Source organism: Periophthalmus magnuspinnatus, chromosome 7, assembly GCF_009829125.3.
Source record: "Periophthalmus magnuspinnatus isolate fPerMag1 chromosome 7, fPerMag1.2.pri, whole genome shotgun sequence".
In the NCBI taxonomy this organism is placed as follows: Eukaryota; Metazoa; Chordata; class Actinopteri; order Gobiiformes; family Gobiidae; genus Periophthalmus; species Periophthalmus magnuspinnatus.
This window is the reverse complement of record NC_047132.1, coordinates 33530699-33556046: the sequence shown is the minus strand read 5'-3', so window position 1 is coordinate 33556046 and position 25348 is coordinate 33530699. Positions and strand designations below refer to the sequence as shown.

Genomic DNA, 25348 nt, shown 5'->3' with positions numbered 1-25348 from the left:
TTTCCTGCATGTTTGACATTGAGCCAAACGCTTTTTACTCTGTCGTTAATGTGGATGTGACTTTATAAACGCTTCAAACTGTAGCATAGAACAGTGTCATGTTTGTGTCGAGTGTCGTGGTGTTCAGTGTTTAACAAAACTTTTCTATTGCAAATAAACGCTCCTAAATAAAAACACTGAAAGTTTGTCGTTGATTTGACACAATGACGAGACACAAAATTCCTAAACAATTCTAAACCTTTATTTTCTAGTGTGAAAGAAACATTAAAATGAAAAACTTTATACACGTGTCACAACAGCTGTGTGTCCGTAATAGCCATAATATTTATAATTATCTCAACTCAGAAAGGACAATACAGTGAAGTTGCTATGGTCTTCCAGAGAGCGGAAAATAAAGGTAGAACAAAGCGATAAAACGAGACAGAAACAGTTAAAAAAATAAAATATGAGGAAAAGAGGGATGGGGAAAAAGAGGTAAGGATCGCTCTGAGGATATAGCACCAAAAACAAGAATGCCTGTTTCCAACACTTTCCAAAATAGTTTATCCCAGTTTAAACAAATGTCCATAAAACAACTTTAAATCAAGATTCAATATAACTTAAAGACGAGCGTGTTTTTTTTTTCTTTTTTTTTTTTTTCCTAAGATCAGCTAAAAACAATCGCTGAACCTTAACTCAAAAGTCCCGCCCACACGCGAGCGGCTTCTGCGGCGTCCGCGTGGGCCGATACAAGAACATACATACTGCCAACAGTCGGAGTGAGCCAGGTTTGCACTAGCATTTAATACAGTCGTGATAACGGTATACTGACCTTAGAAACAACTCAACACACAGTAACAAAAGAGGCCGGGGTCAGTCCAAGAGTCCCACGTGTCCAGAGGAAGGAGGGAGGAGGAGGGAGAGTGGGCGTAGTAATACAAGTGTAGGGTGGATGCGTGGTACTGATATGGAGTGTATACAGGAGGCCCTTTGCTCCATTAGTGTTGAAAAATGGCCTGGTTTAAATGAGTCGGGAGCATGGAGGAGGAGGAGGAGGAGGAGGAGGAGGAGGAGGAGGAGGAGGAGGAGGAGGGAGGTCCCGTGTCTTTCTCTAAACCCGACGCCGTCTTCTGGCTTTTAACGAGTTGCCCCAATAAATACAGAGCTCCAAAGCATCACAAAATCTGAAAAACAAAAGAGAAACACGATGAAAAACAAAGCCGATGAGAGACAAAGCTAAATATCACACAACAGAGGACACACGTATGACAACGAACACGCAAAAGAGACGACACCACAGTCTGATGTGTCTGTTATTAATGTTCATATGTTGATTTACAGACACAAAAGTGAAATAAAAACCCCAGGATCAACTGTCTGAACATAACCCTGACTCTGGTCTAAGGCGGGAGTACCTCTGGGGGAGTACCTCTGGGTGAGCGTGTGACTCTGGTCTAAGGCGGGAGTACCTCTGGGGGAGTACCTCTGGGTGAGCGTGTGACTCTGGTCTAAGGCGGGAGTACCTCTGGGGGAGTACCTCTGGGTGAGCGTGTGACTCTGGTCTAAGGTGGGAGTACCTCTGGTCTAAAGCGGGAGTACCTCTGGTCTAAAGCGGGAGTACCTCTGGGTGAGCGTGTGACTCTGGCCTAAGGCGGGAGTACCTCTGGCCTAAGGCGGGAGTACCTCTGGGTGAGCGTGTGACTCTGGCCTAAGGCGGGAGTACCTCTGGGTGAGTACCTCTGGGTGAGCGTGTGACTCTGGCCTAAGGCGGGAGTACCTCTGGTCTAAAGCGGGAGTACCTCTGGGTGAGTGTAGACTGTTGGGGGGAGCGAGGGGCAGGTTTTCTTTGACTCCGAGGCGTCCGTCCCGTCCCTGGTCAAGCCCCTCTGACCTTTACGTTTCCTTTTGTCCTTGGTCCGACCGCGGCTGCTCCGCCTCTGCTCCTCCAGCTCCACCTAAAACAGACGAGTGACTTTAAAATCGTCTCACGATTTGGACAAAGGATCTGATCAGTTTAGAGATTTATGTTTTAAAAAGCACAAACCAGGAGCATTAAACTCAGACTGAAACACGATAAACCTCCAGAAGAAACAGAACATGGAGTCTGACCTGCAGGTCAGGGGTCGGACATGTATCGGTTCCAGTATCGGCTCCAGTCGACATCGAGTGAGCGCGTGCGTGTTGTGGTCTGACCTGTATGAGCGTGTGTGCGCGTGTGGTGTTGTATGAGTGTGTGTGTGTTGTCGTCTCACCTGTATGAGCGTGTGCGTGTTGTCGTGTGCGTGTTGTTGTATGAGCGTGTGTGTGTTGTCGTGTGTGTTGTGGTCTGATGTGTGCGTGTCGTCTCACCTGTATGAGCGTGTGTGTGTGTGTGTGCGTGTCGTCTCACCTGTATGAGCGTGTGTGTGTGTGTGTGCGTGTCGTCTCACCTGTGTGTGTGTGTGTGTGTGCGTGTCGTCTCACCTGTGTGTGTGTGTGTGTGTGCGTGTCGTCTCACCTGTGTGTGTGTGTGTGTGCGTGTCGTCTCACCTGTATGAGCGTGTGCAGTGTGTCCGTCGGGGGTTTGGACGCCGCCTGTAAAACCCTGTGGATGATGTGTGTCTGGTCCAGAGACACCTCCAGCAGGTCTCCCTCCAGGAGCAGCTCCTCCAGGTGCCCCCTGGTGGACGGGGAGAGCTCCACGACGGGGCCTTTGAGGGCGGGGAGCAGGGGCAGCAGAGACCTCACTCCTGGAGGAGACAGAGGGGCCGTTATGAGGAGGTCCGTCACACGTTAGTTTGAAAAGTTAAATATAAATCTTTTACCTTCACTGGACTTCGGGTTCAGGCCATTTTTAAAAGACTGAAAAACACAAACAGAAACATTCACCGTCACATGGAAACACTTTAAAGAAACACAGTGTAACTTTCTGAAGGAGGCTCTTGTAAAAACCACATGTCGGAATATTATCCATGGACACGGGTTTAATGCCAGGATGTGGAATGTTATTGTCAAAGGAACAACATTTTTGTGGAAACGAGCAGGTGGAGGCCAATTATGAGTCAGGTTTGTGGAGATGCAAGCGAGGTCACCGTAAAGACACACGTTTGTCAGTGAAATGAAAAAATCCAAAAAGAAAAAATAAATAAATTAAATTAAAATGACAAAATAAAATTACACAATAAATAAAAAACTACAAAATAAATAAATAAATAAATAAAATTACAAAATAATGACATAAAATTACAAAATAAATAAAAATAATAATAATAAGATGCTTGTACTTTAGTCTATGTTTTGGCTAAAAAGTTACAGGGTGAGGCTTTAAAATCATAAATGGCTTGTATTACCTTCACACCGTTAATCTCTTTCTTCTTTGGCGACTCGTCGGTCAGATCGATGACTCCATTGTCCTCCGGTTCCTCAGAGTCTGACAGGACGATGACTGAGCTCTCCTCTGGCTCCGCCCCCTCCGCGTCCTTCTTGGCGTCGCTCTGTACCGTCTCTTTCAGTTCCTGCAGTTTCTCCAGAGCCTGCTGTATCTCTGTGCTCTCTAGCGCCTCCTTTGCTCGTCCCTGCCAGGTGATGGCGCGCTCCGTGAGACACTGCAGAGCCTCGCCTTCTGGAAGTCGCACCGGCAACTTCTGCAAAGCCACCAGTAACGCCAGAATGGTCTCGAGCCGCGGCCGCCGTGACCTTTGACACTGCGGGCAGAGGAAACGCGTGTCCCAGTCCCACCAGCAGAGGGCGTTAAACTGTTCTGTTGAGGAGGGGAGCAAAGAGGGGAAAGTGACGCAGCCTCCGTGAAACCAGTCCTTACAAAGATGGCAGCGTAACTGAGGGGCCCGCGGTCGGCCCGCGCACACACACACACTCAGAGCGCTCCTGTTCTCCTCCACCGACGTCTCCGAGTGGTTTGAAGAGTCCGTTTCTATGGCACTGTCCCAGCCTCCGTTCTCCTTTTCCTCCTTGTAACATGACACACCAGATTTACACAAGTTTAATTTCTGTAACCGCAGAAGAGCTTCCTTCTCTTGGTGCTCCCCTTCTTTAAACGCCATTACCTGAGGAAGGAAAGACAAAAATACAACGTCAATAGAGAAGTAAAGAGCTGTACTGAAATGACGTCCTGAAGCGTACTATAGCAGCTGGGTCCCTCAGGTCCTGAGCGGACAGGCCTAAAGTGTTGTCACTGTCGTCCACAGGGTCCTCCATGGCCTCCGTCTGCTCCCTCTTTTCTCGCCTCTTTGCACAAGGACATAAAACCTGCAGAGAAACAAAGACGTTAAATCAGATCTATTCTGTAAAATGGACTTTTCAGAGATTTTAACCCTGAGAAAGACGTTTCCTCCTCATTTACTCCCTCAACGTTGTGTTTTCAGCTTCACCGATACACGCCCACTGAGACACGCCCACTGTGACGCGCCCACTGAGACGCGCCCACTGAGACACGCCCACTGAGACACGCCCACTGAGACACGCCCACTGTGACGCGCCCACTGTGACGCGCCCACTGAGACACGCCCACTGAGACACGCCCACTGTGACGCGCCCACTGTGACGCGCCCACTGAGACACGCCCACTGAGACACGCCCACTGAGGCACGCCCACCGAGGCACGCCCACCGAGGCACGCCCACCGAGACACACCCACCGAGACACGCCCACCGAGACACGCCCACCGAGACACGCCCACTGAGACGTACGCACTTCCTTCTCCAGTTTTATTGTTTTTTTATTTAGTCTTTTTATATCAGGTGTTCACAGAGGGCCAAAATTAAAAACTGACCAAGTCCAGGGCCAAACTAAATATTTATTGAAAAATTTCAACAAGATCTGCATGTTTTTCATAAGGGATGGATTAAATTTGAGTGAGGTGACAGGTAGCAGATGCTAATGAGTGTCAACAACACATTTGCAAAGCATTCGGGGACTTGCAGTATTAGAGGTCCAGGTGCTGTTCTGGCGCCGCAGCCGGCGGGCAGCTCTAATACATATTTGATATGATCTTCTGGGCCAAATATAATTATATCTAGAGCCAAATTTGGCCCACAGGCCTGAGTCTGACACGTCTGATTCAGATGAATGTTGTGATTTAAAATATAATCTCTGACGCCCGTGGATCATTATGTTAGAACCACAGAGCCGACACAAGCACGAGACGATTTAAAATAACAGCACACGTCTGAATGTGAGTGTGGGCACGTGACCCCTCTTTGTCCATTACCTCGAGCAGACTGTGCTGGCTGCTTTTCTTCAGGAAAGTCTTGCTGGCTTTGTCCCTCCACGAGTGAGCGCTGGTCACTTGTAGTTCAAGTTGTCTGAGCTCGTTCATAAACACTGGCAGGTCTCTTCCAATCGCCACAAGACCCTCGAGATCATCGAGACACGGATAATGCTCCCCGTTCTGTGGGAAACAAGAGTCTCAAATATCTGCAGGTCAATAAAAGATTTAAGATCACAAGTTAAACCTGTACCTGAATCTCCTCCAGGTCTGTGACCCAGGCCCGCGCCCGGGTCAGACAGCCCTGAAGGGCCAGGATGTTGGGCAGCTTCACGGGGATGAGTTGGGCTTCACTGACGATCGCCTCCAGAGTGGAGAGAGGGTGTTTTTGTCTGTAGAACACAAACATATGTTCAGGGTTCGGAGCATGTGGCAGGTTTAGACAGAGCTGGGGGCTGTGGGTGTAGTTTAAAGTCTTACCTCTGCTCCAGACAGATCTGAGCCTTCTCCTCCCAGCGCTCGGCGATGGTGAGCAGCTCCTGTAGTTCGGCCATGGCCGTTTCCACGGAGACGCTCTGGGGCACGTTGCAGCCGGCCTCCATCAGGCTCCTCAGCACCGGCAGAGTCACCTCCTGTCGCTCTCCGCTCTCTGTGCCCAAAGTGCACCTGACGTCTGCCAGCCAGCGGCCCTGCTCCTTCAGCCCACGCAGGAGCTCACTCTCTGGGACAGTCACAGGCAGAGTGTCTCCCTGCTCCAGCAGAGTCTGGAGCTGCTCCTCTGGAGGAGACTCTTTTCTCCAGTCCTTACTGTTTATAAAAGTCTGAGCTAACAGCTGGAAAGACTCCACTGTTTGAACAACCGCCTGAAAAAAAAAAAACAGAAAATAGAAATCCACAAATGTTCAACGTTCAGACCATAAACGTTTGGAACACAAAGTCAATTTAACTTTAAGTACCCAATAATAATAATAATAATAATAATAATAATAATAATAATAATAATAATAATAATAATAATAACAATAATAATAATAATAATGCGATACCTTGACTCCTTCCAGCTGGTCCACTGCACAGGGCAGATTCTGCATGGTTTCCACCAGTGACGTGAGCTCGGCCGCTGTCATTTTGGTTTCACTGTACATAAAAAAACATCATAAGACGCTGCCCCTCCAGACCCTTCTGTGTCCTGCACATGACCTCACCTCGTGTTTGACCGACTCAGGAGCTGTGCACTTGTTTTTTGGCAGCGCTCGATGTCGTTCAGGACATTGTTGAGTTTTCGAAGCAGTTCATTGTCGGGAAACTTCTTCTCACTGGCTTCTACCTTCAGTTTCTCAAGAGCTTCAGTGTCTGTAACAGAAGAACATAAGTGAGGCACAGTCCGTTTACACGTCCCATAATCCATTGCGTTTCATTTCTTACCGATCTTACTGCCGTCTTCTTGTTCCAGTGCGTCTTTTACTCTGCTGGCCCAAGAATCAAAGGACTCGGAGCGAACCTTTAATCGGTGCAACATGGCCAACAGCTCGTCCAGCGTATATCTGTATCTGTGAACGACAGAGCAGGGTTAAAGCCACTGCACGGGGTTTTTACTGTTTTAAAAATGTCTTAAAAATCAGAAAAACAAGATGAAGGTGAAGCTCTAGTTTATTTGGAACAGTTTGCGTGGAATACATAGAGTACATGAGGAATAGCTGCATCCTAAGTATTCACCAGGATGAGTTTATAAGCACGTTCAACTTTCAAAAGGCCAGAGCGGAGTTTGTCGTTACAGAAAGGCTCCCTACAACTAGCATGCACAACGCACTTCCTGATTCATGGACACTAAAACTCTTTATATTTAGATGCAGACAACGCACAGCAGACTTATTTTTATTCTCAAGAGCTACTTCTACAAGACGCATTTACAGGGATGCACCGGTATCGATACTACGACCGATACCAGTGTAGCGTTGGAAAAAAGCACTTACTCCTTAAAACACAGTTCACTTATTACACAAGGGATCGAATAGTGTTATATAACTGTTATTTCACCTTCAAATAATTAGTAAACAGCTTTGTAAGAGTAAAAGTTCAAACATTATGAGTTGTTCTAGGCCAAAATCAGCCTGTAAATCGTCTTCTATCCATTTTCTTATCCGGGGTCACGGGGGCAGCAGTCGAAGCAGTAGAGGTGTAAAAAAACTATTGAAATATCAACAAATCGTATAGTTTCATTTACTGATACAGCAGCCCACGATATCGATACTATATCAATATATTTTTGGGTTTATTTTACCAAATTATTCTGTCACAGCTCTACTTTGAGGCTGTTTAGAGGAAAGAGACTTGTTTATGCAGAACATTTGAGTCACTGTTTTAAATCAGGTGTATTTCAGATTATCTTTGCACAGACAGAGGTTTAACAAAGTCTTTTAGTCTCACAGGTATTTTAGTCGATCTGTCGTTAAACTGCACGTCTCTGTAAATGTAAAAATGTAAATGTGGAGCTCGTATAAACTGTGGATGAATAATATCGGCCAATGGAACAGTCTGATGTATTTTTCTTGTTGGTAAAATGCACAAAACAAAACACACTCTATGTTCATTTATCTTCAATTAATGGAGGATAAATAAAAAAAATAAAATTAATGTTTGTGGGTTTATGGGGTTTATCATTAAGGTCTAAATCTAAAGTAAAGAGTCGAGCCAAAGCTGCACAGACCTGAGGTAGAGTTTGTCCGTGGGGCAGCTGCACAGGTCCTGAGTGTGGTACAGACACACCAGCCTCTCGGGGCAGTTGGAGCAGGCGAGGGCCGACAGGAAGCACGTCGTCTTACACTTATCACACTGACGCTCATCGTCAGGGAGGAGCTCAAACGCCTCCCTCTCCGCCTCAGTGATGCCCTGCAGACGGGAACATGCAAGAACGTCAGTATGGAAGTGTGAACAGGAACATGGAAGTAAACACTTAACATGAAGATTATTAGGGAAATGGTAACGAGAAGAACCAAAACACTAAACTAAAGAAATGCTCTATACTTAAATATAACGCGGGTTTGAATTGGGCTGGTTATGTCTTTGTCTTTATTATTCAGAGGTTTTTAGGCTGGTCACACCTTCAAGAAATTAAACTGTATTCAACAATATATGAATAACAGGATTAAGGATTTTGCTGTTGTCTCAAGGCGTCAATCACGGTGAATAACTGTAAAATCTAATCCCTACTGAACCAGAGCTGAGCGATGATCAGATCAACCATGATTTTCAATTTGGTTGTATTTTTTTCTTTTTAAATAAACCTCAGCGCACAAGTAACAGCTTCATGTTTATTATAGGCACCATTTTGACTCTTTTGGTTGGTCTTGTGGTTTTGAAAAAAGAATGGATTCCAATTCCCAAATATTTATTCCCCCAGGTCTGAACCGTAGACTGTTAATATAAATGGACATAGCTAACCTGCTAACCGCCGCGTTCCAAACAGGAAGTGATCATGGGCGCACTTCCGGCTCCATTGACTCTGGCTCCAATTCACTTTATATTAAAAAACTGTGTCCCGTCTCTCTGTAACTGCTGCTGTCAGACTCATTTTGGTCCTGCCTTCAACAGCCTCGCTCCTGATTGGCTCTTTGGTTGTTATGATATTAGCCCCTCTACCTGCTCTGGCCTCGACGAGCTTCATTTGACTGGAGCTGAACGCTGTGGGTGACGTCACACTCACTTAGTCCTCGTCTTTATAGAGTCTGTGGTCTGAACTCGGCTCCAAACAATCTGCTTTTATCGATACGTCTACAGCTCACCCTGTCCAGTAAAACAGCCCCAAGACAATAATTTCGACTCCGATTAAATGAATGAATTGCTCGGCCCAACGGCGACGACTTCTCTGGAGGAAAATAAAACGCTCGTACCCTTTCCATCAGAGCCTTCCTTAGTTTCCTCTCTTCTTGCACGAGGATGAACATCTCCCTGTGTGTCGCGGCGGCCATGTTGAGGTCTAGTTTTTCTGGACACGTTGCCATTTTGCAGGTGAGCTCCTCGTGGGAGAAGACGCAGTACCTCCTGAGATGTCTGTAGTGCTCAATACAGGAGCGACCCGCCGGGAGCTGAGGAGGAAACAAAACTGAGTCTTTGTTCAAAAGTGTTGGGTTATTAAAGCGCAAATCATTTACCCAGTCTGCAGTGCAAAAGTTGACTGCTTCTGCAAAGTTATAACCCTGATTAAAGCCGCTGTGGTAGGCTCTGGGAAAAGTGATGACAAACTCTCCTGCACACTGGTTAGTGCGCACCACCTGCAAAACAACATCATGAATAAACAAGTCTTATGCAGTGATATGAGCCTGACAAAAGGAAAAACACTGTATTTTCAGGACTATGACTTTCACTTTTTTTATAGTTTGTCCTGCGACTTATGTGAATTTATATATTTTAATAATTTCACATATCTTTGTTATTGTCACACCGTCAACCACATCAGAACTAGTGCAGCCCGCAGTAACTGAAGGACGTGCTGTGTTTGTGTCCAGTGCCTCACCGGGACCCCGTGGGCCATGAGGATGTTGGGGTTCATGATGGTGACGAGCTGATGGAGCAGATCAGGCTGAAACTCAAACAGCTCCGGAGTCAGTTTTTTCATCACCTCCTCCAGTCTCTCTGCTGCCACCGACGGGACGCCGTACCACGTTTTAGGCTCACCCCTGTGATACGGCACAGAGTTAAACACAAACAGAAAATATAATACAACGTTTTTAATAACTGCATAGGGTTTTGTAGACTTATAGTTTTTACATTTTAGTTTGACTGAAATCAGGGTTGTAAATAGAGGAGGATGATTCACAGTATATTTAAAAGGTTATATTTAAGATTCAGCTTATTTTTATAGTTTTTTAGCTTTTTGAAATTTTTTATCTTACAGCTGTTCTTTTTCGTTGCAATACTAAAATTTCCTCACTGAGCCAAATAAAGACTCCCTTATAAAAACAGTGCGCTGTTACCAGTGCAGGTAGTTGATGGAGTAACTCCAGTGGTCCTCGATGTGCCAACAGAAAGCAGAGAAGACCATCCCCACGTAGAGCCAGGGCACCTTCATCCCAGAGATGTCTCCATTGATGTGGCACAGCAGCGACTGCTCCAGCAGCGGCATCACATTTAGGTTCCAGCCGGAGCGGGCGTAGTTCTGTCAGATTAATATAGAACACATGATTATTTATAATGAGCCACGCACTGCTGGGTTCATACTGTGAAAACAAAACATCTGAAACAAACTCTGGGGCTGGAGCTTATCTTTAAACAGAAAAAGTAACAAGGTTTTTATCACAGACTAAATAAAGATGTCGACTGAGTGAGCGTGACGTCACCCACAGCGTTCAAACACGAGTATCATAGCAACCAAACAGCCAATCATGAGCGAGGCTGTTGAAGGTAACGCCCCTTCTCGCCCACACTTCTAATTTAGCGATTTTAGAGCAGGCGCTTAGCAACACTGTCAATCAAACCTGTTGCTAACGCTAACAGGAGCGACCTCGGGCAAAGAAGGACCTGATTTGTCTGTTATTAATGTTCATATCTTGATTTACAGACACAATAGTGAAATAAAAACCCCAGGATCATGTAGAGGGTTAATACGAACATTTAAGACCAGAATGAGTCTGAAGCAGCAGAGACACAGAGAGGACACAGTTTAAAAAAAACAAACAAAAAACCCCTCTAAATAATAACTAAAAAAAAAAAAGTAAAAAAAAAAAATTAAAATATAAAAAAAACCTCTCAAAATAACTACAAAAATTAAGAAAATAAAGTAAAATAAAGAGAAAAAAACTCAAAATAACTAAAAAAAAAACAAAAAAACAAAAAAAACAAAAACAAAAAAGAAGAACTAAAAAATAAATAAATAAATAATTCAAAATAAAAACCCCAGGATCATGTAGAGGGTTAATACGAACATTTAAGACCAAAATGAGTCTGACAGGAGCAGAGACAGAGAGAGGAGACAGATTTTACACAGAAGGTGAAATGGAGCCAGGGCCAATGGAGCCGGAAGTGCGCCTGTGATCACTTCCTGTTTGGAACGCACCGGTTAGCAGGTTAGCTATGTCCATTTATATAAACAGTCTATGGTTCTTATATTTATATTAAAATGTGCTTTTAAAAACTGTAAAGTGATCTGCCTCCAGTCTCAGTTCTATCCTAAATACTATTTCAGACACTCAACATTCTACAGGCCAACAATGACGGAGAAAGGGGGAGATAAATTCAGTTTTTTATGGCTGGTAAGATAATGTTTTGTGGTGAGATCCTGGTCTAATACTATGAATAATTAATAACCAGTTTCATTATTTGCAGAGTTTTATTTTGGAATTTTTTTTGCAATCAACAGAAATCTGCCCCGTCCGTACCTCCTCTTCTTCTGTGAGCGTCCTTTTCCCGTTGTTCATCGGGAATCCGCTTCCGAACTCTTTGGAGTGAATGTCGGCTCCGTACTCCACCGTCACGTCCTCCTCGATGCTGCTCACCAACCTCCAGAACTCCCTCTCCACCAGCTCTGTGGGAACCATCTGCAGGACAACAGGCCGGGGGTCAGTCTCCAGCGCCGCTCGCTGAAAACTCACCTTTAGACTGAAGTGAACGTACATGGACCGGCATGTTGAAGTAATCGGCTTTGAACGCGTCCGCCATTTCACCAAAACTTTGTAGAGTGTATTCTCGCGTGGCCTGTTCAAACCCAAATGCTTCTGTGGGTTTTTTACACTCCTGGAAAACAAACAGGGTTTTATTAAATGCACATAATTAAACTTTTATATAACGTAACCTTTTGTTTTCCTTTCATTTTTGGATTATGTACATATGAAAATATCACATAAAGTTAAATATTAGATCTATTTACTCTAGTTTAATGCATAGACCCTTTTATTATTGTTCCATTTTAGTATTTTAAACCAGTCCTATTGTCCTTGTGTCTCTATGGTTCTCATCTCTGTGGATCATTCTGTTATAATTTACACATTTTAAATCACAATATTCATCTAAAACCACTTCATAAAAGAAACAAATCTGCTGACTTCTGGGTACGTCACAGTGGGCGTGTCACAGTGGGCGTGTCACAGTGGGCGTGTCACAGCGGGCGTGTCACAGCGGGCGTGTCACAGCGGGCGTGTCACAGTGGAGGTTAAAACGAGGGTAGATTGGTAATGTGGCGTTTTGAAAATTAAAGATTGCGCAAACATGAATCCCTCCAAATACAACTTTAGGTAAATGAGAAGATAACAAATATAAAATGGTTGTAACGTGGTTAATTTTGCGTAATAGGCCTGATTAAGATCTTTTAGATTTTAAGACTGCCCTACATCGCCTGCGAGTTACTAAAACCATTTAATTACAATTATGGATCAAGTCTATTAGCTTAAGTCCTGTTTATTCTTTCTATCATTTAAACAAATGACACTGCTGTACCAAGGACACCTCCAGTTTGGTCGTTGTTGACATTTCTACAATAAAAGCAGAGCCACCCCTGAAAGTCCAATAACACCATCACATGTGCTGAGTGTTCATGTTTCCTACAGTGAAGGTAAATAAACTTCTTTTGCCTCGACTATCATAACTATCTGGCTACTTGAATTATTACTACTATAAGCCCTTTTCTTACCTCTGCCACACATTTGGGACAGCGCCACCTGCCCTTCGGGAGGTCAGTGAGCGGGGGCAGGAGACAGAAGGTGTGGTAGTTGTCTTCACATCCATCACACAGCACGAGCTTCTCATCGTCGTCTCCTCGACCGCACATACGGCACACGAACGAGTCCACCTGCGAAAAACAGGGAGCATGACAATGTTTAACGAGGCCGGAAAGAAAGAATGGAGAGACAGGGCGAAACTAGTGAGTCTGTGTAAACTCTCAGCTGCTCAGGTCTGATCCACAGCAAAAGGCAAAGTTAAATCTGTCAACTGGACAAATTGTTGTAGGAGCTGGAACTGGAGACAAAAGCTGTTTACAGTTTCAGTGCAGTCAGCCCCTCCCCTCAGATAGATTTAAGGCAGCGTCCAGCAGTAATCTGACCAGAACTGAAGAAGAGGCTTGGACGAGCAGCGAAACGTCTTCACTCCTACAACGATTTGTCCCGTTGGCAGATTTAACTTCGCCTTTTGCAATGAAATACAGAATATTAATCTTGATTTGAAAAAAAGAAGAAAAGAAATTGTTCAAGCAGCCTTTCCTCTGCACTGGACTATGCAGATAAAAGATATAATAAACAAACAGACTTCAGCTTCTACTTTAAACCTTTAGATTCTCTCTTTCACTCAGCGCTTTGTGTTTCATAACACGAGATGAACTTAAACCCATCACAGTTCACTCTATAAAAAAGGTTTCACCATCTGTCAGAAAAGAGCAACACTGTATAAAATAGATTTAATTTATAAGGGACTACGACAGACTCACTCAATATACCACTCGTTAAATGAACTTTTAATCTGAGATCTCACGACTGTCTGCGTCTAAAAAGTGGCCGCTCTAGAAATGAAATGGTAAGAAGCGCTTTTGGTTATTGCACTTCCAAAAAATGAACTCCATTTGAAGGACATGCAAAACTGGACAGAGCCACTGCAGCAGTTTAATAATGTTCAGGTTTATAATCAACCTGCTCTTGTTTCTAATGTTTTAAATGTGAATATATATTGAAAACTAGTCAAAAATATGTAGGTCAAATATGTCATACACATTTTAACTGGTACAAACTATTGATTTTATTAGGCTGCCGTATTTTTTATGTTCACTTTTGACTGAGGAAGACAACAGGAGAAAGTGTCTTGCCCAGAGACATAACGACAGCATGAGCTCGGACATTGTGATTCCCAAAATAATTCTTGGCTTACTGCACAATTAGCGCCGCAGAAGTCCCTGAAACCCATTTTACTAGATACAAACACGAGTCAAGTCTTTCCACTGCTCGTCTAAACTTTACCGAGGTCGTGTTGATGTTCTGCCGGAGCCTCATGGTCATTTTGACGCTGTCGTCGGGCTCTGGCTCATTCTCGTCCTCCACCTCCTCTTTCTTTACGTCGGGTTTGACTGTGACGCTGGAGGGAGGAGGGGAGGGGATGGGGGCGCTCTCCTCTGTTTTCTTTTCTGGAGACACGTCGAGCTCAGTCTTGACCGCAGCGCTGACCGGAGCGCTGACCAGAGACGGGGACACGCCTTCCTTAATGGTAATAGTCTGAGGCAGCTCTTCTAAAAATTGGAAAAACAAAGGACAAATGGGGCAAACTTAAAGGAGCACGATGGAACTTGGCTTGTGTGGAACAATCAAAGCAATAGCCTCCACTAGACAAGATACAGGTCAGATCTGTGGAGAAACCCCCACTCACAGTAACATTACAAAAAATCTGTAGTTAAAAAGTTCCATTTGAGGCTTTTTCTGATCTCTGTTGTTGTCTCTAATGTTTCGTCATCACAAACAGACCTGGAGTTGTGTTTTTTTATTTCATTCCCACATGTTTAACACACAAACCCTACAGATTTAGGCTGAGTTCTAACTTCTCTCAAACTGAAAACACTCTGTTCCACCTTGTGATGTCATCAGGAAGTGCTCTATAAACTCCACACACCTTCACTAGAATCATTTGGATCATTTCAGCCCTGGAATTGTCAATCTCTACTGAACTAAAGGTAAAACTGCACGTACGCTTGACCATCAAAGAAGGAAATAGAGCCATTAATGAACCGATGGTGTGACGTTGGAGTCGGCAGCGGGAAGAACTTAAAGAACTTAGTCAACGTAAAAAGACGACAAAAGCTTTCAGAGGCAATAAAAGCAGATGGCCCGTGTTGGTGCAGTTGGTTTTTTTTCGAAACATGCAGTTATGTTCATCCCGTGTTGGTGCTGATTTTAAGACACAGTTTAAAAAAAAAGTCTCGTCAATTAAAATAAAAAAAACAACTCCGTGCACCGTCTTTCTGTGTAAATATCTCACGTTACAACACATTTGTAACACACGGCTTATATTCAGATGCGCTCTATTGTCCAAAACTCAAGGTATATCCATTTTTCATCCACGCTAAAAAGAATAACACACCTTTCTTCTTGATGCCTTTGTCTCTGGCCATAAGTCCAAGTCCCATCATTTTAGGCCCAGCTCCGTAGATCTGCAGTTTTTTAAGCTCTGGGTTTTTCTCAATGTCCTCCTCTGTCGGCTCAGGCTGTGAAGAAAAAACAAAAACTTTAAATGTTTCTATAAATCACCCGTTTTCCCAGCACAAAGCAAAGCAAGGATTGTGCGGCCAAATGCAAAAGTAAGTTCTTGAACAAGACGGCAATGCACCACAAGGGGTTAAACTAGGTGAAAGGAAAAGTGAACCGTTTACTAGAAACTAAAAGTGAAGATCTGAAAGAAGAGGACCCATCACCAAAAACCACCAAAAGGCTTCACCACACACATACATCAGCCGTGTGATGTATACAACTAATGGAATAAACTCCCATCGCACAATAGTTAAAACCACAAAAGGAACATGTGTCTTTAGAAACCTCCTGGAACACAATCTGTTTATAATGTCCATATGTTCGTTAATTATTTAAATTTAAGTGCAATTAGGAGCTCATGCAGCACTATGGAGGGCAGCTGCAGGCAGAAGAACAGCCAGGCAATGGAAGCATATGTAAACGTACACAGCCCAGACACAAACACACTGACCATCCAAGGATTGCACTTAAATTCAGAGGAAATGCTAATTATTTAGTTTTTACATCAAATTTGGAGGTATAAATGAGTGGCAATGGCTACGTTCACACTTCAGGCCGATTGTTTTACCCAAATGTGACCTGTGGCTGATTGTTTCCGTCAGTGTGAAAAGCTCCAGTTTGGGATGAGCAGGAGAACGTGATCACTTTTCCCCGAGTTATTAAAAAAGTGTGTGTCAGTGAATCGGCTCACGTCAGCGTCTCACGGCTCCGGCTCCTCGTCCACAGGCTCCTCCAAATGGAAAAGGAAGAAAAGGCTCCACAGACAGACATGAGTAAAAACCTTCTTGATCTAGTTGAATGGTCCAGGACTGAGATTTGATCACTTTACTGCTCTGAACATGGACACAAAGCTTTATCTGAACACGTTCTCACATTTACTGCAGTTGTGTCTTTGTGTAACACAGCTCTCTTAAAAGGGTTGTGGTAAAAAAAAGAAGTTTGGAGTAAATTTAATTGACATAATTTGAGGAAAATAATCAAAATGTGCCCTATATCGGCCCAAAAATATCGTCAGATCTTATCGGCCTTCGGTTGCTCTGATTCTAAACAATCGGTATCGGCATTGGCCATGAAAAAACACATATTCCGTCGTGCTCCGCTGCGTTCCGTTGTATTTCCCTGTGTTCAGTTCCGTTCCGTTCCATTGTGTGCTTTGCGGGTCGGCCACATTCTGTTCACATTGGGGCTGAATTTTTGTTTATTGTGAACGACTATATAAAAAAAATCAGATACAAACAAAAAATCGGACTTGGGCCACGCCCCCTGCAGTGTGAACGCAGCCACTGAGCCTCTTTAATACAAACACACTGAACACTACTGAAGTTTAAGTTTGCATCTTCATTATGTCCCATTTTAATTCACCAATCTGTAGTAAGAAAAATACAGAATTCATAGTAACCGTAATCGTAATAGTGATCAGGAGAATCACAAATGGTAGAATAAAGTAGAATATATTACAGTTAATGTCATAATGTAATGTTATTGCCCAAAAACAGATCCATCTTTATTTACTTTTCTATCGTCCACTAAAGATTTAGAAGAAAAGCCACGACAGTGTTAATGAAGATGGTGTTAAAAACAAACACAGGAACAATCAGACTGTGTGAGCGGGTTAAAAGAGAGAGAGGAGGAGAGGGAGGAGGAGAACAGAGGAGAGAGAGGAGGAGGAGAGAGGGAGGAACCGAGGAGAGGGAGAGAGAGGAAAGGGCCGAGAGGGAGGAGAGGGAAAGGGGGAGAGGGAGGAGGAGAACAGAGGACAGGGAGGAGAGGAGAGAAAGAGGGAGGAGAGGGGGGAGAAGAGAAAGAGGGAGAGAGAGGAAAGGGAGGAGAGGGGGGAGGAGAACAGAGGAGAGAAAGAGAGGAGAGGAGAGAAAGAGGGAGGAGAGGAGAGTAGGAGGACAAAGAGGAGGGAGGAGAGGGAGAGAGAGAGGAAGGAGAGGAAGGAGAAGGAGAGAGGAACAGAGGAGAGGGAGAGAGAGGAAAAGTTCGAGAGGGAGGAGAGGGAAAGGGGGAGAGGGAGAAGAACAGGAGAGGGAGGATTAGAACAGAGGAGAGGAAAAGGGAGGAGGAGATGGAAGGGAAGAGGAGAGGGAGTAGAGAGAGAAGAGGAACAGAGAGGAGGGAGGAGAGGGAGGAGGGGAATGGACAGAGAGGGAGGTGAAGGAAGAGAGGAGAGGGAGGAGAGGAACAAAAGAGGGGAAGAGGATGCGAGAGAGGGAGGACAGGAAGAGAGGGGAAAGGACTGAGAGGGAGCATAGGAAAAAGAGTGGAGACAGGGGAGGAGAGAGAGGAGAGCAGACTGAGGAGAAAGAGTAGAGGAAGGAAAGAGAGGGAGCAGAGAGGAGAGAGAAGAGGGAGCAGAGAGGAGAGAGAAGAGGGAGCAGAGAGGAGAGAGAAGAGGGAGCAGAGAGGAGAGAGAAGAGGGAGCAGAGAGGAGAGAGAAGAGGGAGCAAAGAGGAGAGAGCAGAGAGGAGGGAGAAGAGGGAGCAAAGAGGAGAGAGCAGAGAGGAGGGAGAAGAGGGAGCAGAGAGGAGCAGAGAGGAGGGAGCAGAGAGGAGCAGAGAGGAGCAGAGAGGAGGGAGCAGAGAGGAGCAGAGAGGAGCAGAGAGGAGCAGAGAGGAGCAGAGAGGAGGCCCGGTTGCTGGAGAGGCAGTACCGCAGAGTGGAGCTCAGAGCCTGTGCTGAGAGGATGAGGGGCCACATCCTCTGGACCCTGCAACAGGAGACAACAACAGCAACAATAAACTAACACAAGAGGACAGGACAGCAGGGGGCGCTCAGGGACAGACCAAACACAGCTGCGTTCAGATTACATCACAGTGTCACTTAGGCAGGTTTCAGAAAACATGAGGTAGATAAATAGGACGGTTGCCATGGCAATTAACAATTTTCACCATTCAAAAGATAAAATTTTTATGCAAAATGACACAAATACAAGTCAAACCCATAATGCATCAGTGTACGATTGGGTCTGTGGTGTTGGGATGAGCGGCTGTTGTTACTAAGGCAGGTCAAATTCTACGGTAGAATTAAACTTTTGACCCCATTTTTGGAAACAATTTCAAACAAAAAGCAGGTTAAGTCCCACTGGTGTCTGGAATCTCCTACAGGGAAGTCCCAGCCCCAGATACGAGCCCATTACACGTGTTTTAGTGGTAACAGAAACCAGAGCACCCAGAGGAGACCCACGTAGACCCAGGGAGAACATGCAAACTCCTGACTCCTTCACTGGAGGCGATGCTCAACACAAACAGATGATTCTTGTGAGTTGAAACATCCAATCTTGACACTTCTGAGGGTTTAATCCATGTTCTAATGCTGTTACCTGCTCAAAAACAGACCTGGAGTTGTGTTTTGTTTCATTCACACATGTTTGAGTCACACTTTATTATTAGTCTGTCACATCTCCAAAGCTCAAAACGCTCTGTTCCACCTTGTGATGTCATCAAGTGGTAGTTTTCATGTCAACAGCTCCTTTTTTACCTTTAGTTCAGTAGATATTGACAATTCCAGGGCTGAAATGATTTAAATGATTCTAGAAATGAAGGTGTGTGGAGTTTAAAAACACAGCGGAGCACTTCCTGTATCACCACATGATGACATCACAAGGTGGAACAGAGTGTTTTCAGTTTGAGACAAGAACTCAGCCTAAATATGCAGGGTTTTTGTGTTAAACGTGTGAATGAAACAAAAAAATAACACAACTCCAGGTCTGTTTGTGATGAGGAAACAACATTAAATCAGAGAATAATGTTTAAATATTTCTAAATAATCTGGTTTAACGTTTGTGAATTTTCAGTTTGGTTGTTTCTTTCATAAACATAAACTTAAATGACCTCTGCATCTGAAACGTAAACGATCAGCCGGGTTAAGTGTTTGTAGATTGCACTTTGGTTTATTCTAAATATATTTCTATTAAAAATGGCAGAAACACTCGATCCTCCTGCCGACATCTTAGAGTCTGACGTCACAAATCAATACGACACAAGGGACTTTCACACCCTGCACTTTACGCTCCAGCCTCAGCGCAGATTATAGACCAGCACTGACTGTACGTTACGCTTATTTTGAGATGTGGTTTTGGTTGATTAAAATGCAAATTAAATCCTGACCTATGAGCTTGTTGAATTTATGAGAGGATTTTGAGAAAAAAAAAAGCGAGCAAAGGAAAAATGAAATCGACAGAGCAGCGTCAGTGGCAACAAAACCGAGACACAGAAGAAGCGAGCCAAGTGCAAATGAAGAGCAGTTTTGGTTCTACTGAGGAGCGGATCAGGTATAAGAGAAATAAAATAAATTTAAATTATAATAATAAACCAAAAAGATGCAAAAACGTATGATCAATAGAGGCTTTAAGCAGAAATAACTGAATACTGTTAGTTCTGTAAATCAGCCGCCTACATCAGATTATAATCCTTTTGTCTTTCATTTTGAATTGTGCTCAACAGCCGTGAGTTTGAAGAATGAAGAGACAAACGTGTGAAGCGTGTGATTTTACAAGGAACACTTTCCCGTTAAAGTGAGAAAAGTGGTTTAACTGTTTAGTGAAATATAAAGCTGTAATTTGCTTTGCTGAAAAGAATTTATACTGGATTATCAAGATTTAAACAGCTGGGTTATATAAAAATAAAGTGAGGCGACTTTAAACTGGGGGATAGTAGAGGATTGTTCAGATGTGTATGTCTAAATAAATGTATCGTACTCAAACACTGGCAGAAGCTCAGAGGGGGGACGCCAGTGTCGTGCTGAACGCCAGTGTCGTACTCACGTCTGGTTGGCAGCGGTTGGCACGTCGACCGTAGCTGCTCATTTTGGACGGAGGGACAGACTGACGGAATGGGATGGAGTGAGGCTTGTACTCTTTATCCACTTCCTCTCCGTCGTAGTGCCTGGGTTTGCAATGCTGCACACACAGAACAAAGGGAAATCTTTATGTTTGATCACTTGGGTTTGTGGAATTAGCAGAAGAGAAATGTGAACGAAACTAAAGATTATTATGTTTTTTTTAATGCAAACCACATCACAACGGGGTTCAAATCTCAAATGTTCCAACACTGTGGCTTTTACACTTTTCTCATTTGACTTTCTGAATATCAGCAGATCTAAACCTGATCTGTGTCTGTGTCACCCCGCCCTCTGACCCCTCGCTCAGTCCACAGCCGCACACTCTTCAGTCGACTCTATATATAGACTCATTCACACAGAATCGGACTCACAGCTCACTACACTCAGATCATGTGACTCTGGGTCTGGGTGAAAAAAGTCTAAAGTCTAAACTCTGATAAAAGCCGATTTCTGTCATAAATAATGATCATATTGGACTGACACAAGTCTATGGACTGATAATAATCAGACAAGTTTTTGTCAGGCTGGATCACACGTAAACAGACAGATTTGTAAAAAATTTTCTGAGATGTTGAAATTCTCGCTGTTAACAGCTCCAGCCGAGGTAAGCAGCTAACGCTAGCACCTTTAATAACAGTTTATTTAAAAGTGTTTTATTCATAATCAGGATCAACGGCGCCATAAACCAGCGCTTCGATCTGCTTCATTCAGTCGTTTTGTGTCCAGTCAAACACCTGTCTCTGTCAGCTGTTGTTTTTACGACTCTCCCAGTGCATTGTGGTCTACTTTGACCGGCCTAGTGACCAGCGATGCCCACTACTTTTCAAGGTGCATTATGGGAAATCTTGAGTGGACCACTTTTTTCACCAACTGGCCATTCAGACCCCACTAAAAATGGCATGACCCCTAAATAGTTCCCCCGTAGGCAAGAGTGTGGACATTCAGACACAGCCCTGGTCTATAACCGGACTAGACCACCATCACATTAATAATAATAATAATAATAATAATGCACTGGATTTATTTATTTATACACTATTTTACAGTTTCTATGGCAAAAATATTTATAAGTGACTAAAAATGAAGTTTACGAGTTCAGTTTCAGAACCAGTGATGTGGCATATTTTGTCATGTTAAACTCGTACCATCAGGCTGGATCCGGACTGGAACATTTCAAAAGGATACACAATCCTCTCATAATGCGAGCGCAGAAGAGAACCCACATTTTTGCCTGTGGGATAACCGAGCCTCTGGGCAACGCGAGCCCAGCGGCGTTCTTTACACACCATCTCAAACCCTCCTTCATCTGTAACAATCTGAAACAGAAATAACACAGAACGTCAACAACTGCATAAATGGACAAATTAAAAAAAGCAGAAGAGAAACAGACACTGACCTTTGACAAACTAAACAGGTCAACAATGCGCCGTTCGATATGTGGGATTTTCAGTGAGGATCCCTGAATCTCCCAGTATCTCGCAATGCGGTCCAGATAATTCAGTTTGACTCGTGTTTCTGCCTGCGGGAAGAGACAAGGAAAGATAAATATAAAAAATGACTTCTATTGTCAGCGCCGTGATATTAAATTCTATACCTCCAACTCATTCAGCCTCTGGATACGAGGTGTGAAACGAAACGTGTCCAGTTCCACAGAAAAAGGTGGTTGCCAGTCCTGTTTCAGAATGAACATGTGATATCAGTGTAAACTGTGGTGTAGGACGAGATAAGAGCTGAGAACACTGTTTATGTACGGCTCTGCAATTAGTGGAATGTTAGTCAAGATTCAGTCATGTCTAACTGTTGTCGATGATCAATTCAGGTATTTTTAATCCAGAGAAGTATTAAGGTCACAATATGAAATTTAGAAGTGCGATTTATGGGTGAAGATATAGATGATAAACGTTTATAGTGAAACTAATTTATGCCACTGACACAACAACCCTAAAACAGTAAAGAGTAAACCCAAAACTATTTTAAAAACATGAGCTGCCATAAATAAATAGTAGAAATAAGCACTTTGGTCATTAGTTTATATCTACAATGAGTCACAAAGTTATTTATTCAACCCTCTACATCTTGAATCTTATTATAGAGCAGAAAAATACCAAAAAGTTCCCGACTTGTACAAAGAAATCTTGCTGACAATAAACACGGTCTCCTAAAATATATGGTTCCATCTTTCTTATATTGAACGATAAATTGATATAGTGATTACTGTGACAGGCCTAATCCAGTCATCTGTCAGCGGAGGATGGGGGTCTGGAGCGTGGACTATTTTTAGTTTAAAATAGCAATGGCATTGTTTATGTTCAGGAAGTTCATTTCTAAAACATTTTAATTAAGAGAAAATGAGATAAATATCCAAACATTGTGAAGTCAATATGAAGAATCAAGCTCATCCAGACAAAGACTCAGAAACAAACAGCAGAACATTTGATTGCTGTTGTACTTTTACTAAAAGACACAGTTATTATTCTGTCCTTGTCCCGTTACAGTGCCCTTGGAATAATGTTGAGTAATTGTATATTTACGGGAGGAGGTCGTATTTTGCAGATTCCAGATTTCTCTGCAATGGGACGAATCTTTGCGATGTAGCCCAGAGGATCCTGGAACTCCTCCCATGACGGCTCAAAGACAGGACACTCTGGGGGAGGGACAAACTCTTCCACTTCCATTGCCTTGAACAAAAGAGCCACCAGCACCAGTTATGTTATGTGTAGACACGTACAGGCAAACAAACCCAAAAACACACACAAGAGACACCAAGATCAAAATGGACACTTCATATGTTCACAGATAGCTCATATAGACAGTTTTGGGAAGTAAAACTGAGCACTTGTGCCAAAAATACATATTCCGAGTACTAATTTTGAGTAAATGTACTAACCCTTTCATTTGGTGGTACTCAAAATAGATACTTTTCTAAATTAAAATGAATACACAGCGGTATTTCATGTAATTTTGGATTTGAACTGCCCAGTATTAGTGAGAAAAATATAAAACACAGCTCTAGCAGCGTGAGTGTGTGAGATTTCCTGGCTCTAATTAGACACGCATTAACGCATAACAACAAAAATAAAGCCGTTTGTTATTATACGTCATGTTTTTTTTCCACTATAATATAATACAGCTCTGTGTAAAAGTATTCCAAGTATTCAGAACACAGGACTCCGGTTTGTACATGTAATAGACGACATTACAAAATACATAATTAAAATGTAAGTGAACATTCTTCCCATCACTGCTTATGGCTCAACAGTATTTGAATCATCAGAACCACTCCTCAAAAGTGTAGGCAAGACATTAACAAGCGAGTGCCCAGTAAGAAGTAAAATCAGAATATTAACAACATCAAACCTGAATATAAAGCCTCATTTAAATAACAGCAACAAAAATAGACACATGAGAGACAGTTCCTTCCTATTAAAATGTATTCAAGTTGCGTAAAGGCTCATAACACCCACAGGATGAAGATGCACAGAGGAAGAACAAAATGGAGACTTCAGATGTTATCAACCATCTCATACGGACCCACATATCAAAAATAACCTTAGTGTAGGCAAAACACAGCAGGTATGGGCCCAAATAGAAGCCAAACCATAACCTGAACAACATCAACATCAAGTCTGATCCAACAAAGGTCTGTGCACTGCCTCATTAACATAAGTGCAATAAAAACAGAGGAATATTTAACCAGTATTTCCTCTTTATCTACTACAAATACAAAACAATTAACAGCATTTACCTGAGTGTTCATCAGCTTAGAACAAACAATGGCGTGGAGAGAAGGCCATGAACTCAAAAGGCCAGAAGCATCACTACGTGGATCTGGATTTCATCATTTCAAACCCATAAAATACTGAAAATATCACTACTCCTATCAATCAAAGTGAGGACTTACCACATTTACCACACATGAATCCTCCAGTTTAGACTTACATCTGATTATAACTGTTCGCTGCAGCTCATAAAAACACAGATTGACACAGATTAAAGTACTAACCACAGAAAGGTCAGCAATCCATGCATTAAGGGTTAAGACTGGAGGTGCATCTTGCCATTTAAAGCACAAAATCAAGACTTTTTGCTGATATTACACCTTAAAAAACTGCACTTAGGCTTAGATCCAACGCTGAGGCCTTCAGTTTCTACGCCAGTCCCATCATCTCCTCACCAAAGCTAGTTAGCTGGCCACAAATTAGGCTCACAACAGCTCTCCAGACGAGCTAACCCAAACTACACCAGTGTTTAATGCATTAGGAGCCTGTTTAGCTAGCTAGCTCAACTGTCCGGGAAATATCAGCCACATGCGGGATATTACACACAAAATCCAAACAAAGATGTGTTCTGGAAACTGACCCACAGACTTTTGGTTGTCCTGGGGCAGTAAAGGGCTGCTGGCTGCGTGTCTTTCTTGTCTGTGTTGATGTCTGCGGGGTTAGCTCGCGTCGCACAGCTGTGTCGGAGCAGATGCTAACGCTAGCCGCCGTTGCTAGCGAGTTGACCGCGTTTCAACTTGATATTCCCATGAATCCCGTTCTACCAAAGAGGCGACGAGCGGAGCATGGGTGGTTCCGATGGTTTTAAAGCAGATACAAGCTTCAAACTGTGTCTAATATGTCGTTGTTAAACATTTTTCGACCGGGACCGCCACCCCTCTCAGGCCAGTCTATGTTTCATTACGAGCCGCCATCTTAGATTTTTTTTTTTCTCACGACTAAAACGCAGCCTCGATTTTTCTCAAGACTTTTTCTCATTTGTCACAAGTGTGGGCGGCCTGTTGGGGCAGTGATGCTTTAAATATACGTGTTATTACTTATAGATTAGAGCAGAGCGGGTTCAGATGTTACTAAAGTGTCTGATTGCACATTTTTAAGTCATTTTTGAAAAGTAGGTCAAGACATGAGCGCGCGGGGGTGAGTTTAGGCACGAGCCCCGCAGCAGGGTCACGTGCTCTAAACTATAATATAATAAAAAATAAAACAAATCATTAATTTTATTTGAGGTATTTTATTTTACCTCATAGTCCCCCTGACATTTGGACTCTCACCTTCAGATCCCCCATATAAAAATAATAAATAAAAATAATAAATTAAAAAAAAAAAAT

General features: G+C 43.3%; 1 protein-coding gene across 2 annotated transcripts; it reads right to left on the bottom strand.

The window, feature by feature from the left end:
- Positions 1-219: 219 nt before the first annotated feature.
- Positions 220-25178, bottom strand: kdm5c (lysine (K)-specific demethylase 5C). 2 transcript variants are annotated; one of them, XM_033969201.2, is made up of 29 exons: positions 24601-25178; positions 22773-22919; positions 21836-21913; positions 21638-21760; positions 21387-21557; positions 20165-20299; positions 18053-18109; positions 15230-15353; positions 14119-14384; positions 12804-12962; positions 11792-11911; positions 11557-11715; positions 10156-10337; positions 9696-9858; positions 9334-9453; positions 9073-9267; positions 7890-8071; positions 6608-6732; positions 6388-6535; positions 6229-6319; positions 5663-6045; positions 5436-5574; positions 5186-5365; positions 4099-4224; positions 3309-4022; positions 2784-2820; positions 2509-2708; positions 1779-1934; positions 220-1163 (listed from the first exon to the last, which is right to left on the bottom strand). In XM_033969201.2, the coding sequence occupies exons 2-29, from the start codon at positions 22914-22916 to the stop codon at positions 1155-1157; spliced, it is 4686 nt and encodes a 1561-aa protein (XP_033825092.1). In that variant the 5' UTR covers positions 22917-22919; positions 24601-25178; the 3' UTR covers positions 220-1154. The 2 variants fall into 2 exon arrangements, with proteins under 2 accessions (XP_033825092.1, XP_033825093.1); XM_033969202.2 differs by lacking the exon at positions 18053-18109.
- Between the last annotated feature and the right edge of the window lie 170 nt (positions 25179-25348).

Bases quoted from the DNA above. Each gene is read 5' to 3' on its own strand.
- kdm5c (XM_033969201.2), bottom strand. From the start codon at position 22,916: ATGGAAGTGGAAGAGTTTGTCCCTCCCCCAGAGTGTCCTGTCTTTGAG. The intron at 11,716-11,791 runs GTACGTTCACTT...GTTGTCCTGCAG, and splicing joins ACTTCAACATGCCGGTCCAT to ATGGTTCCCACAGAGCTGGT. The intron at 1,935-2,508 runs GTGAGACGACAC...CGTCTGTTTTAG, and splicing joins CACTGCACACGCTCATACAG to GTGGAGCTGGAGGAGCAGAG.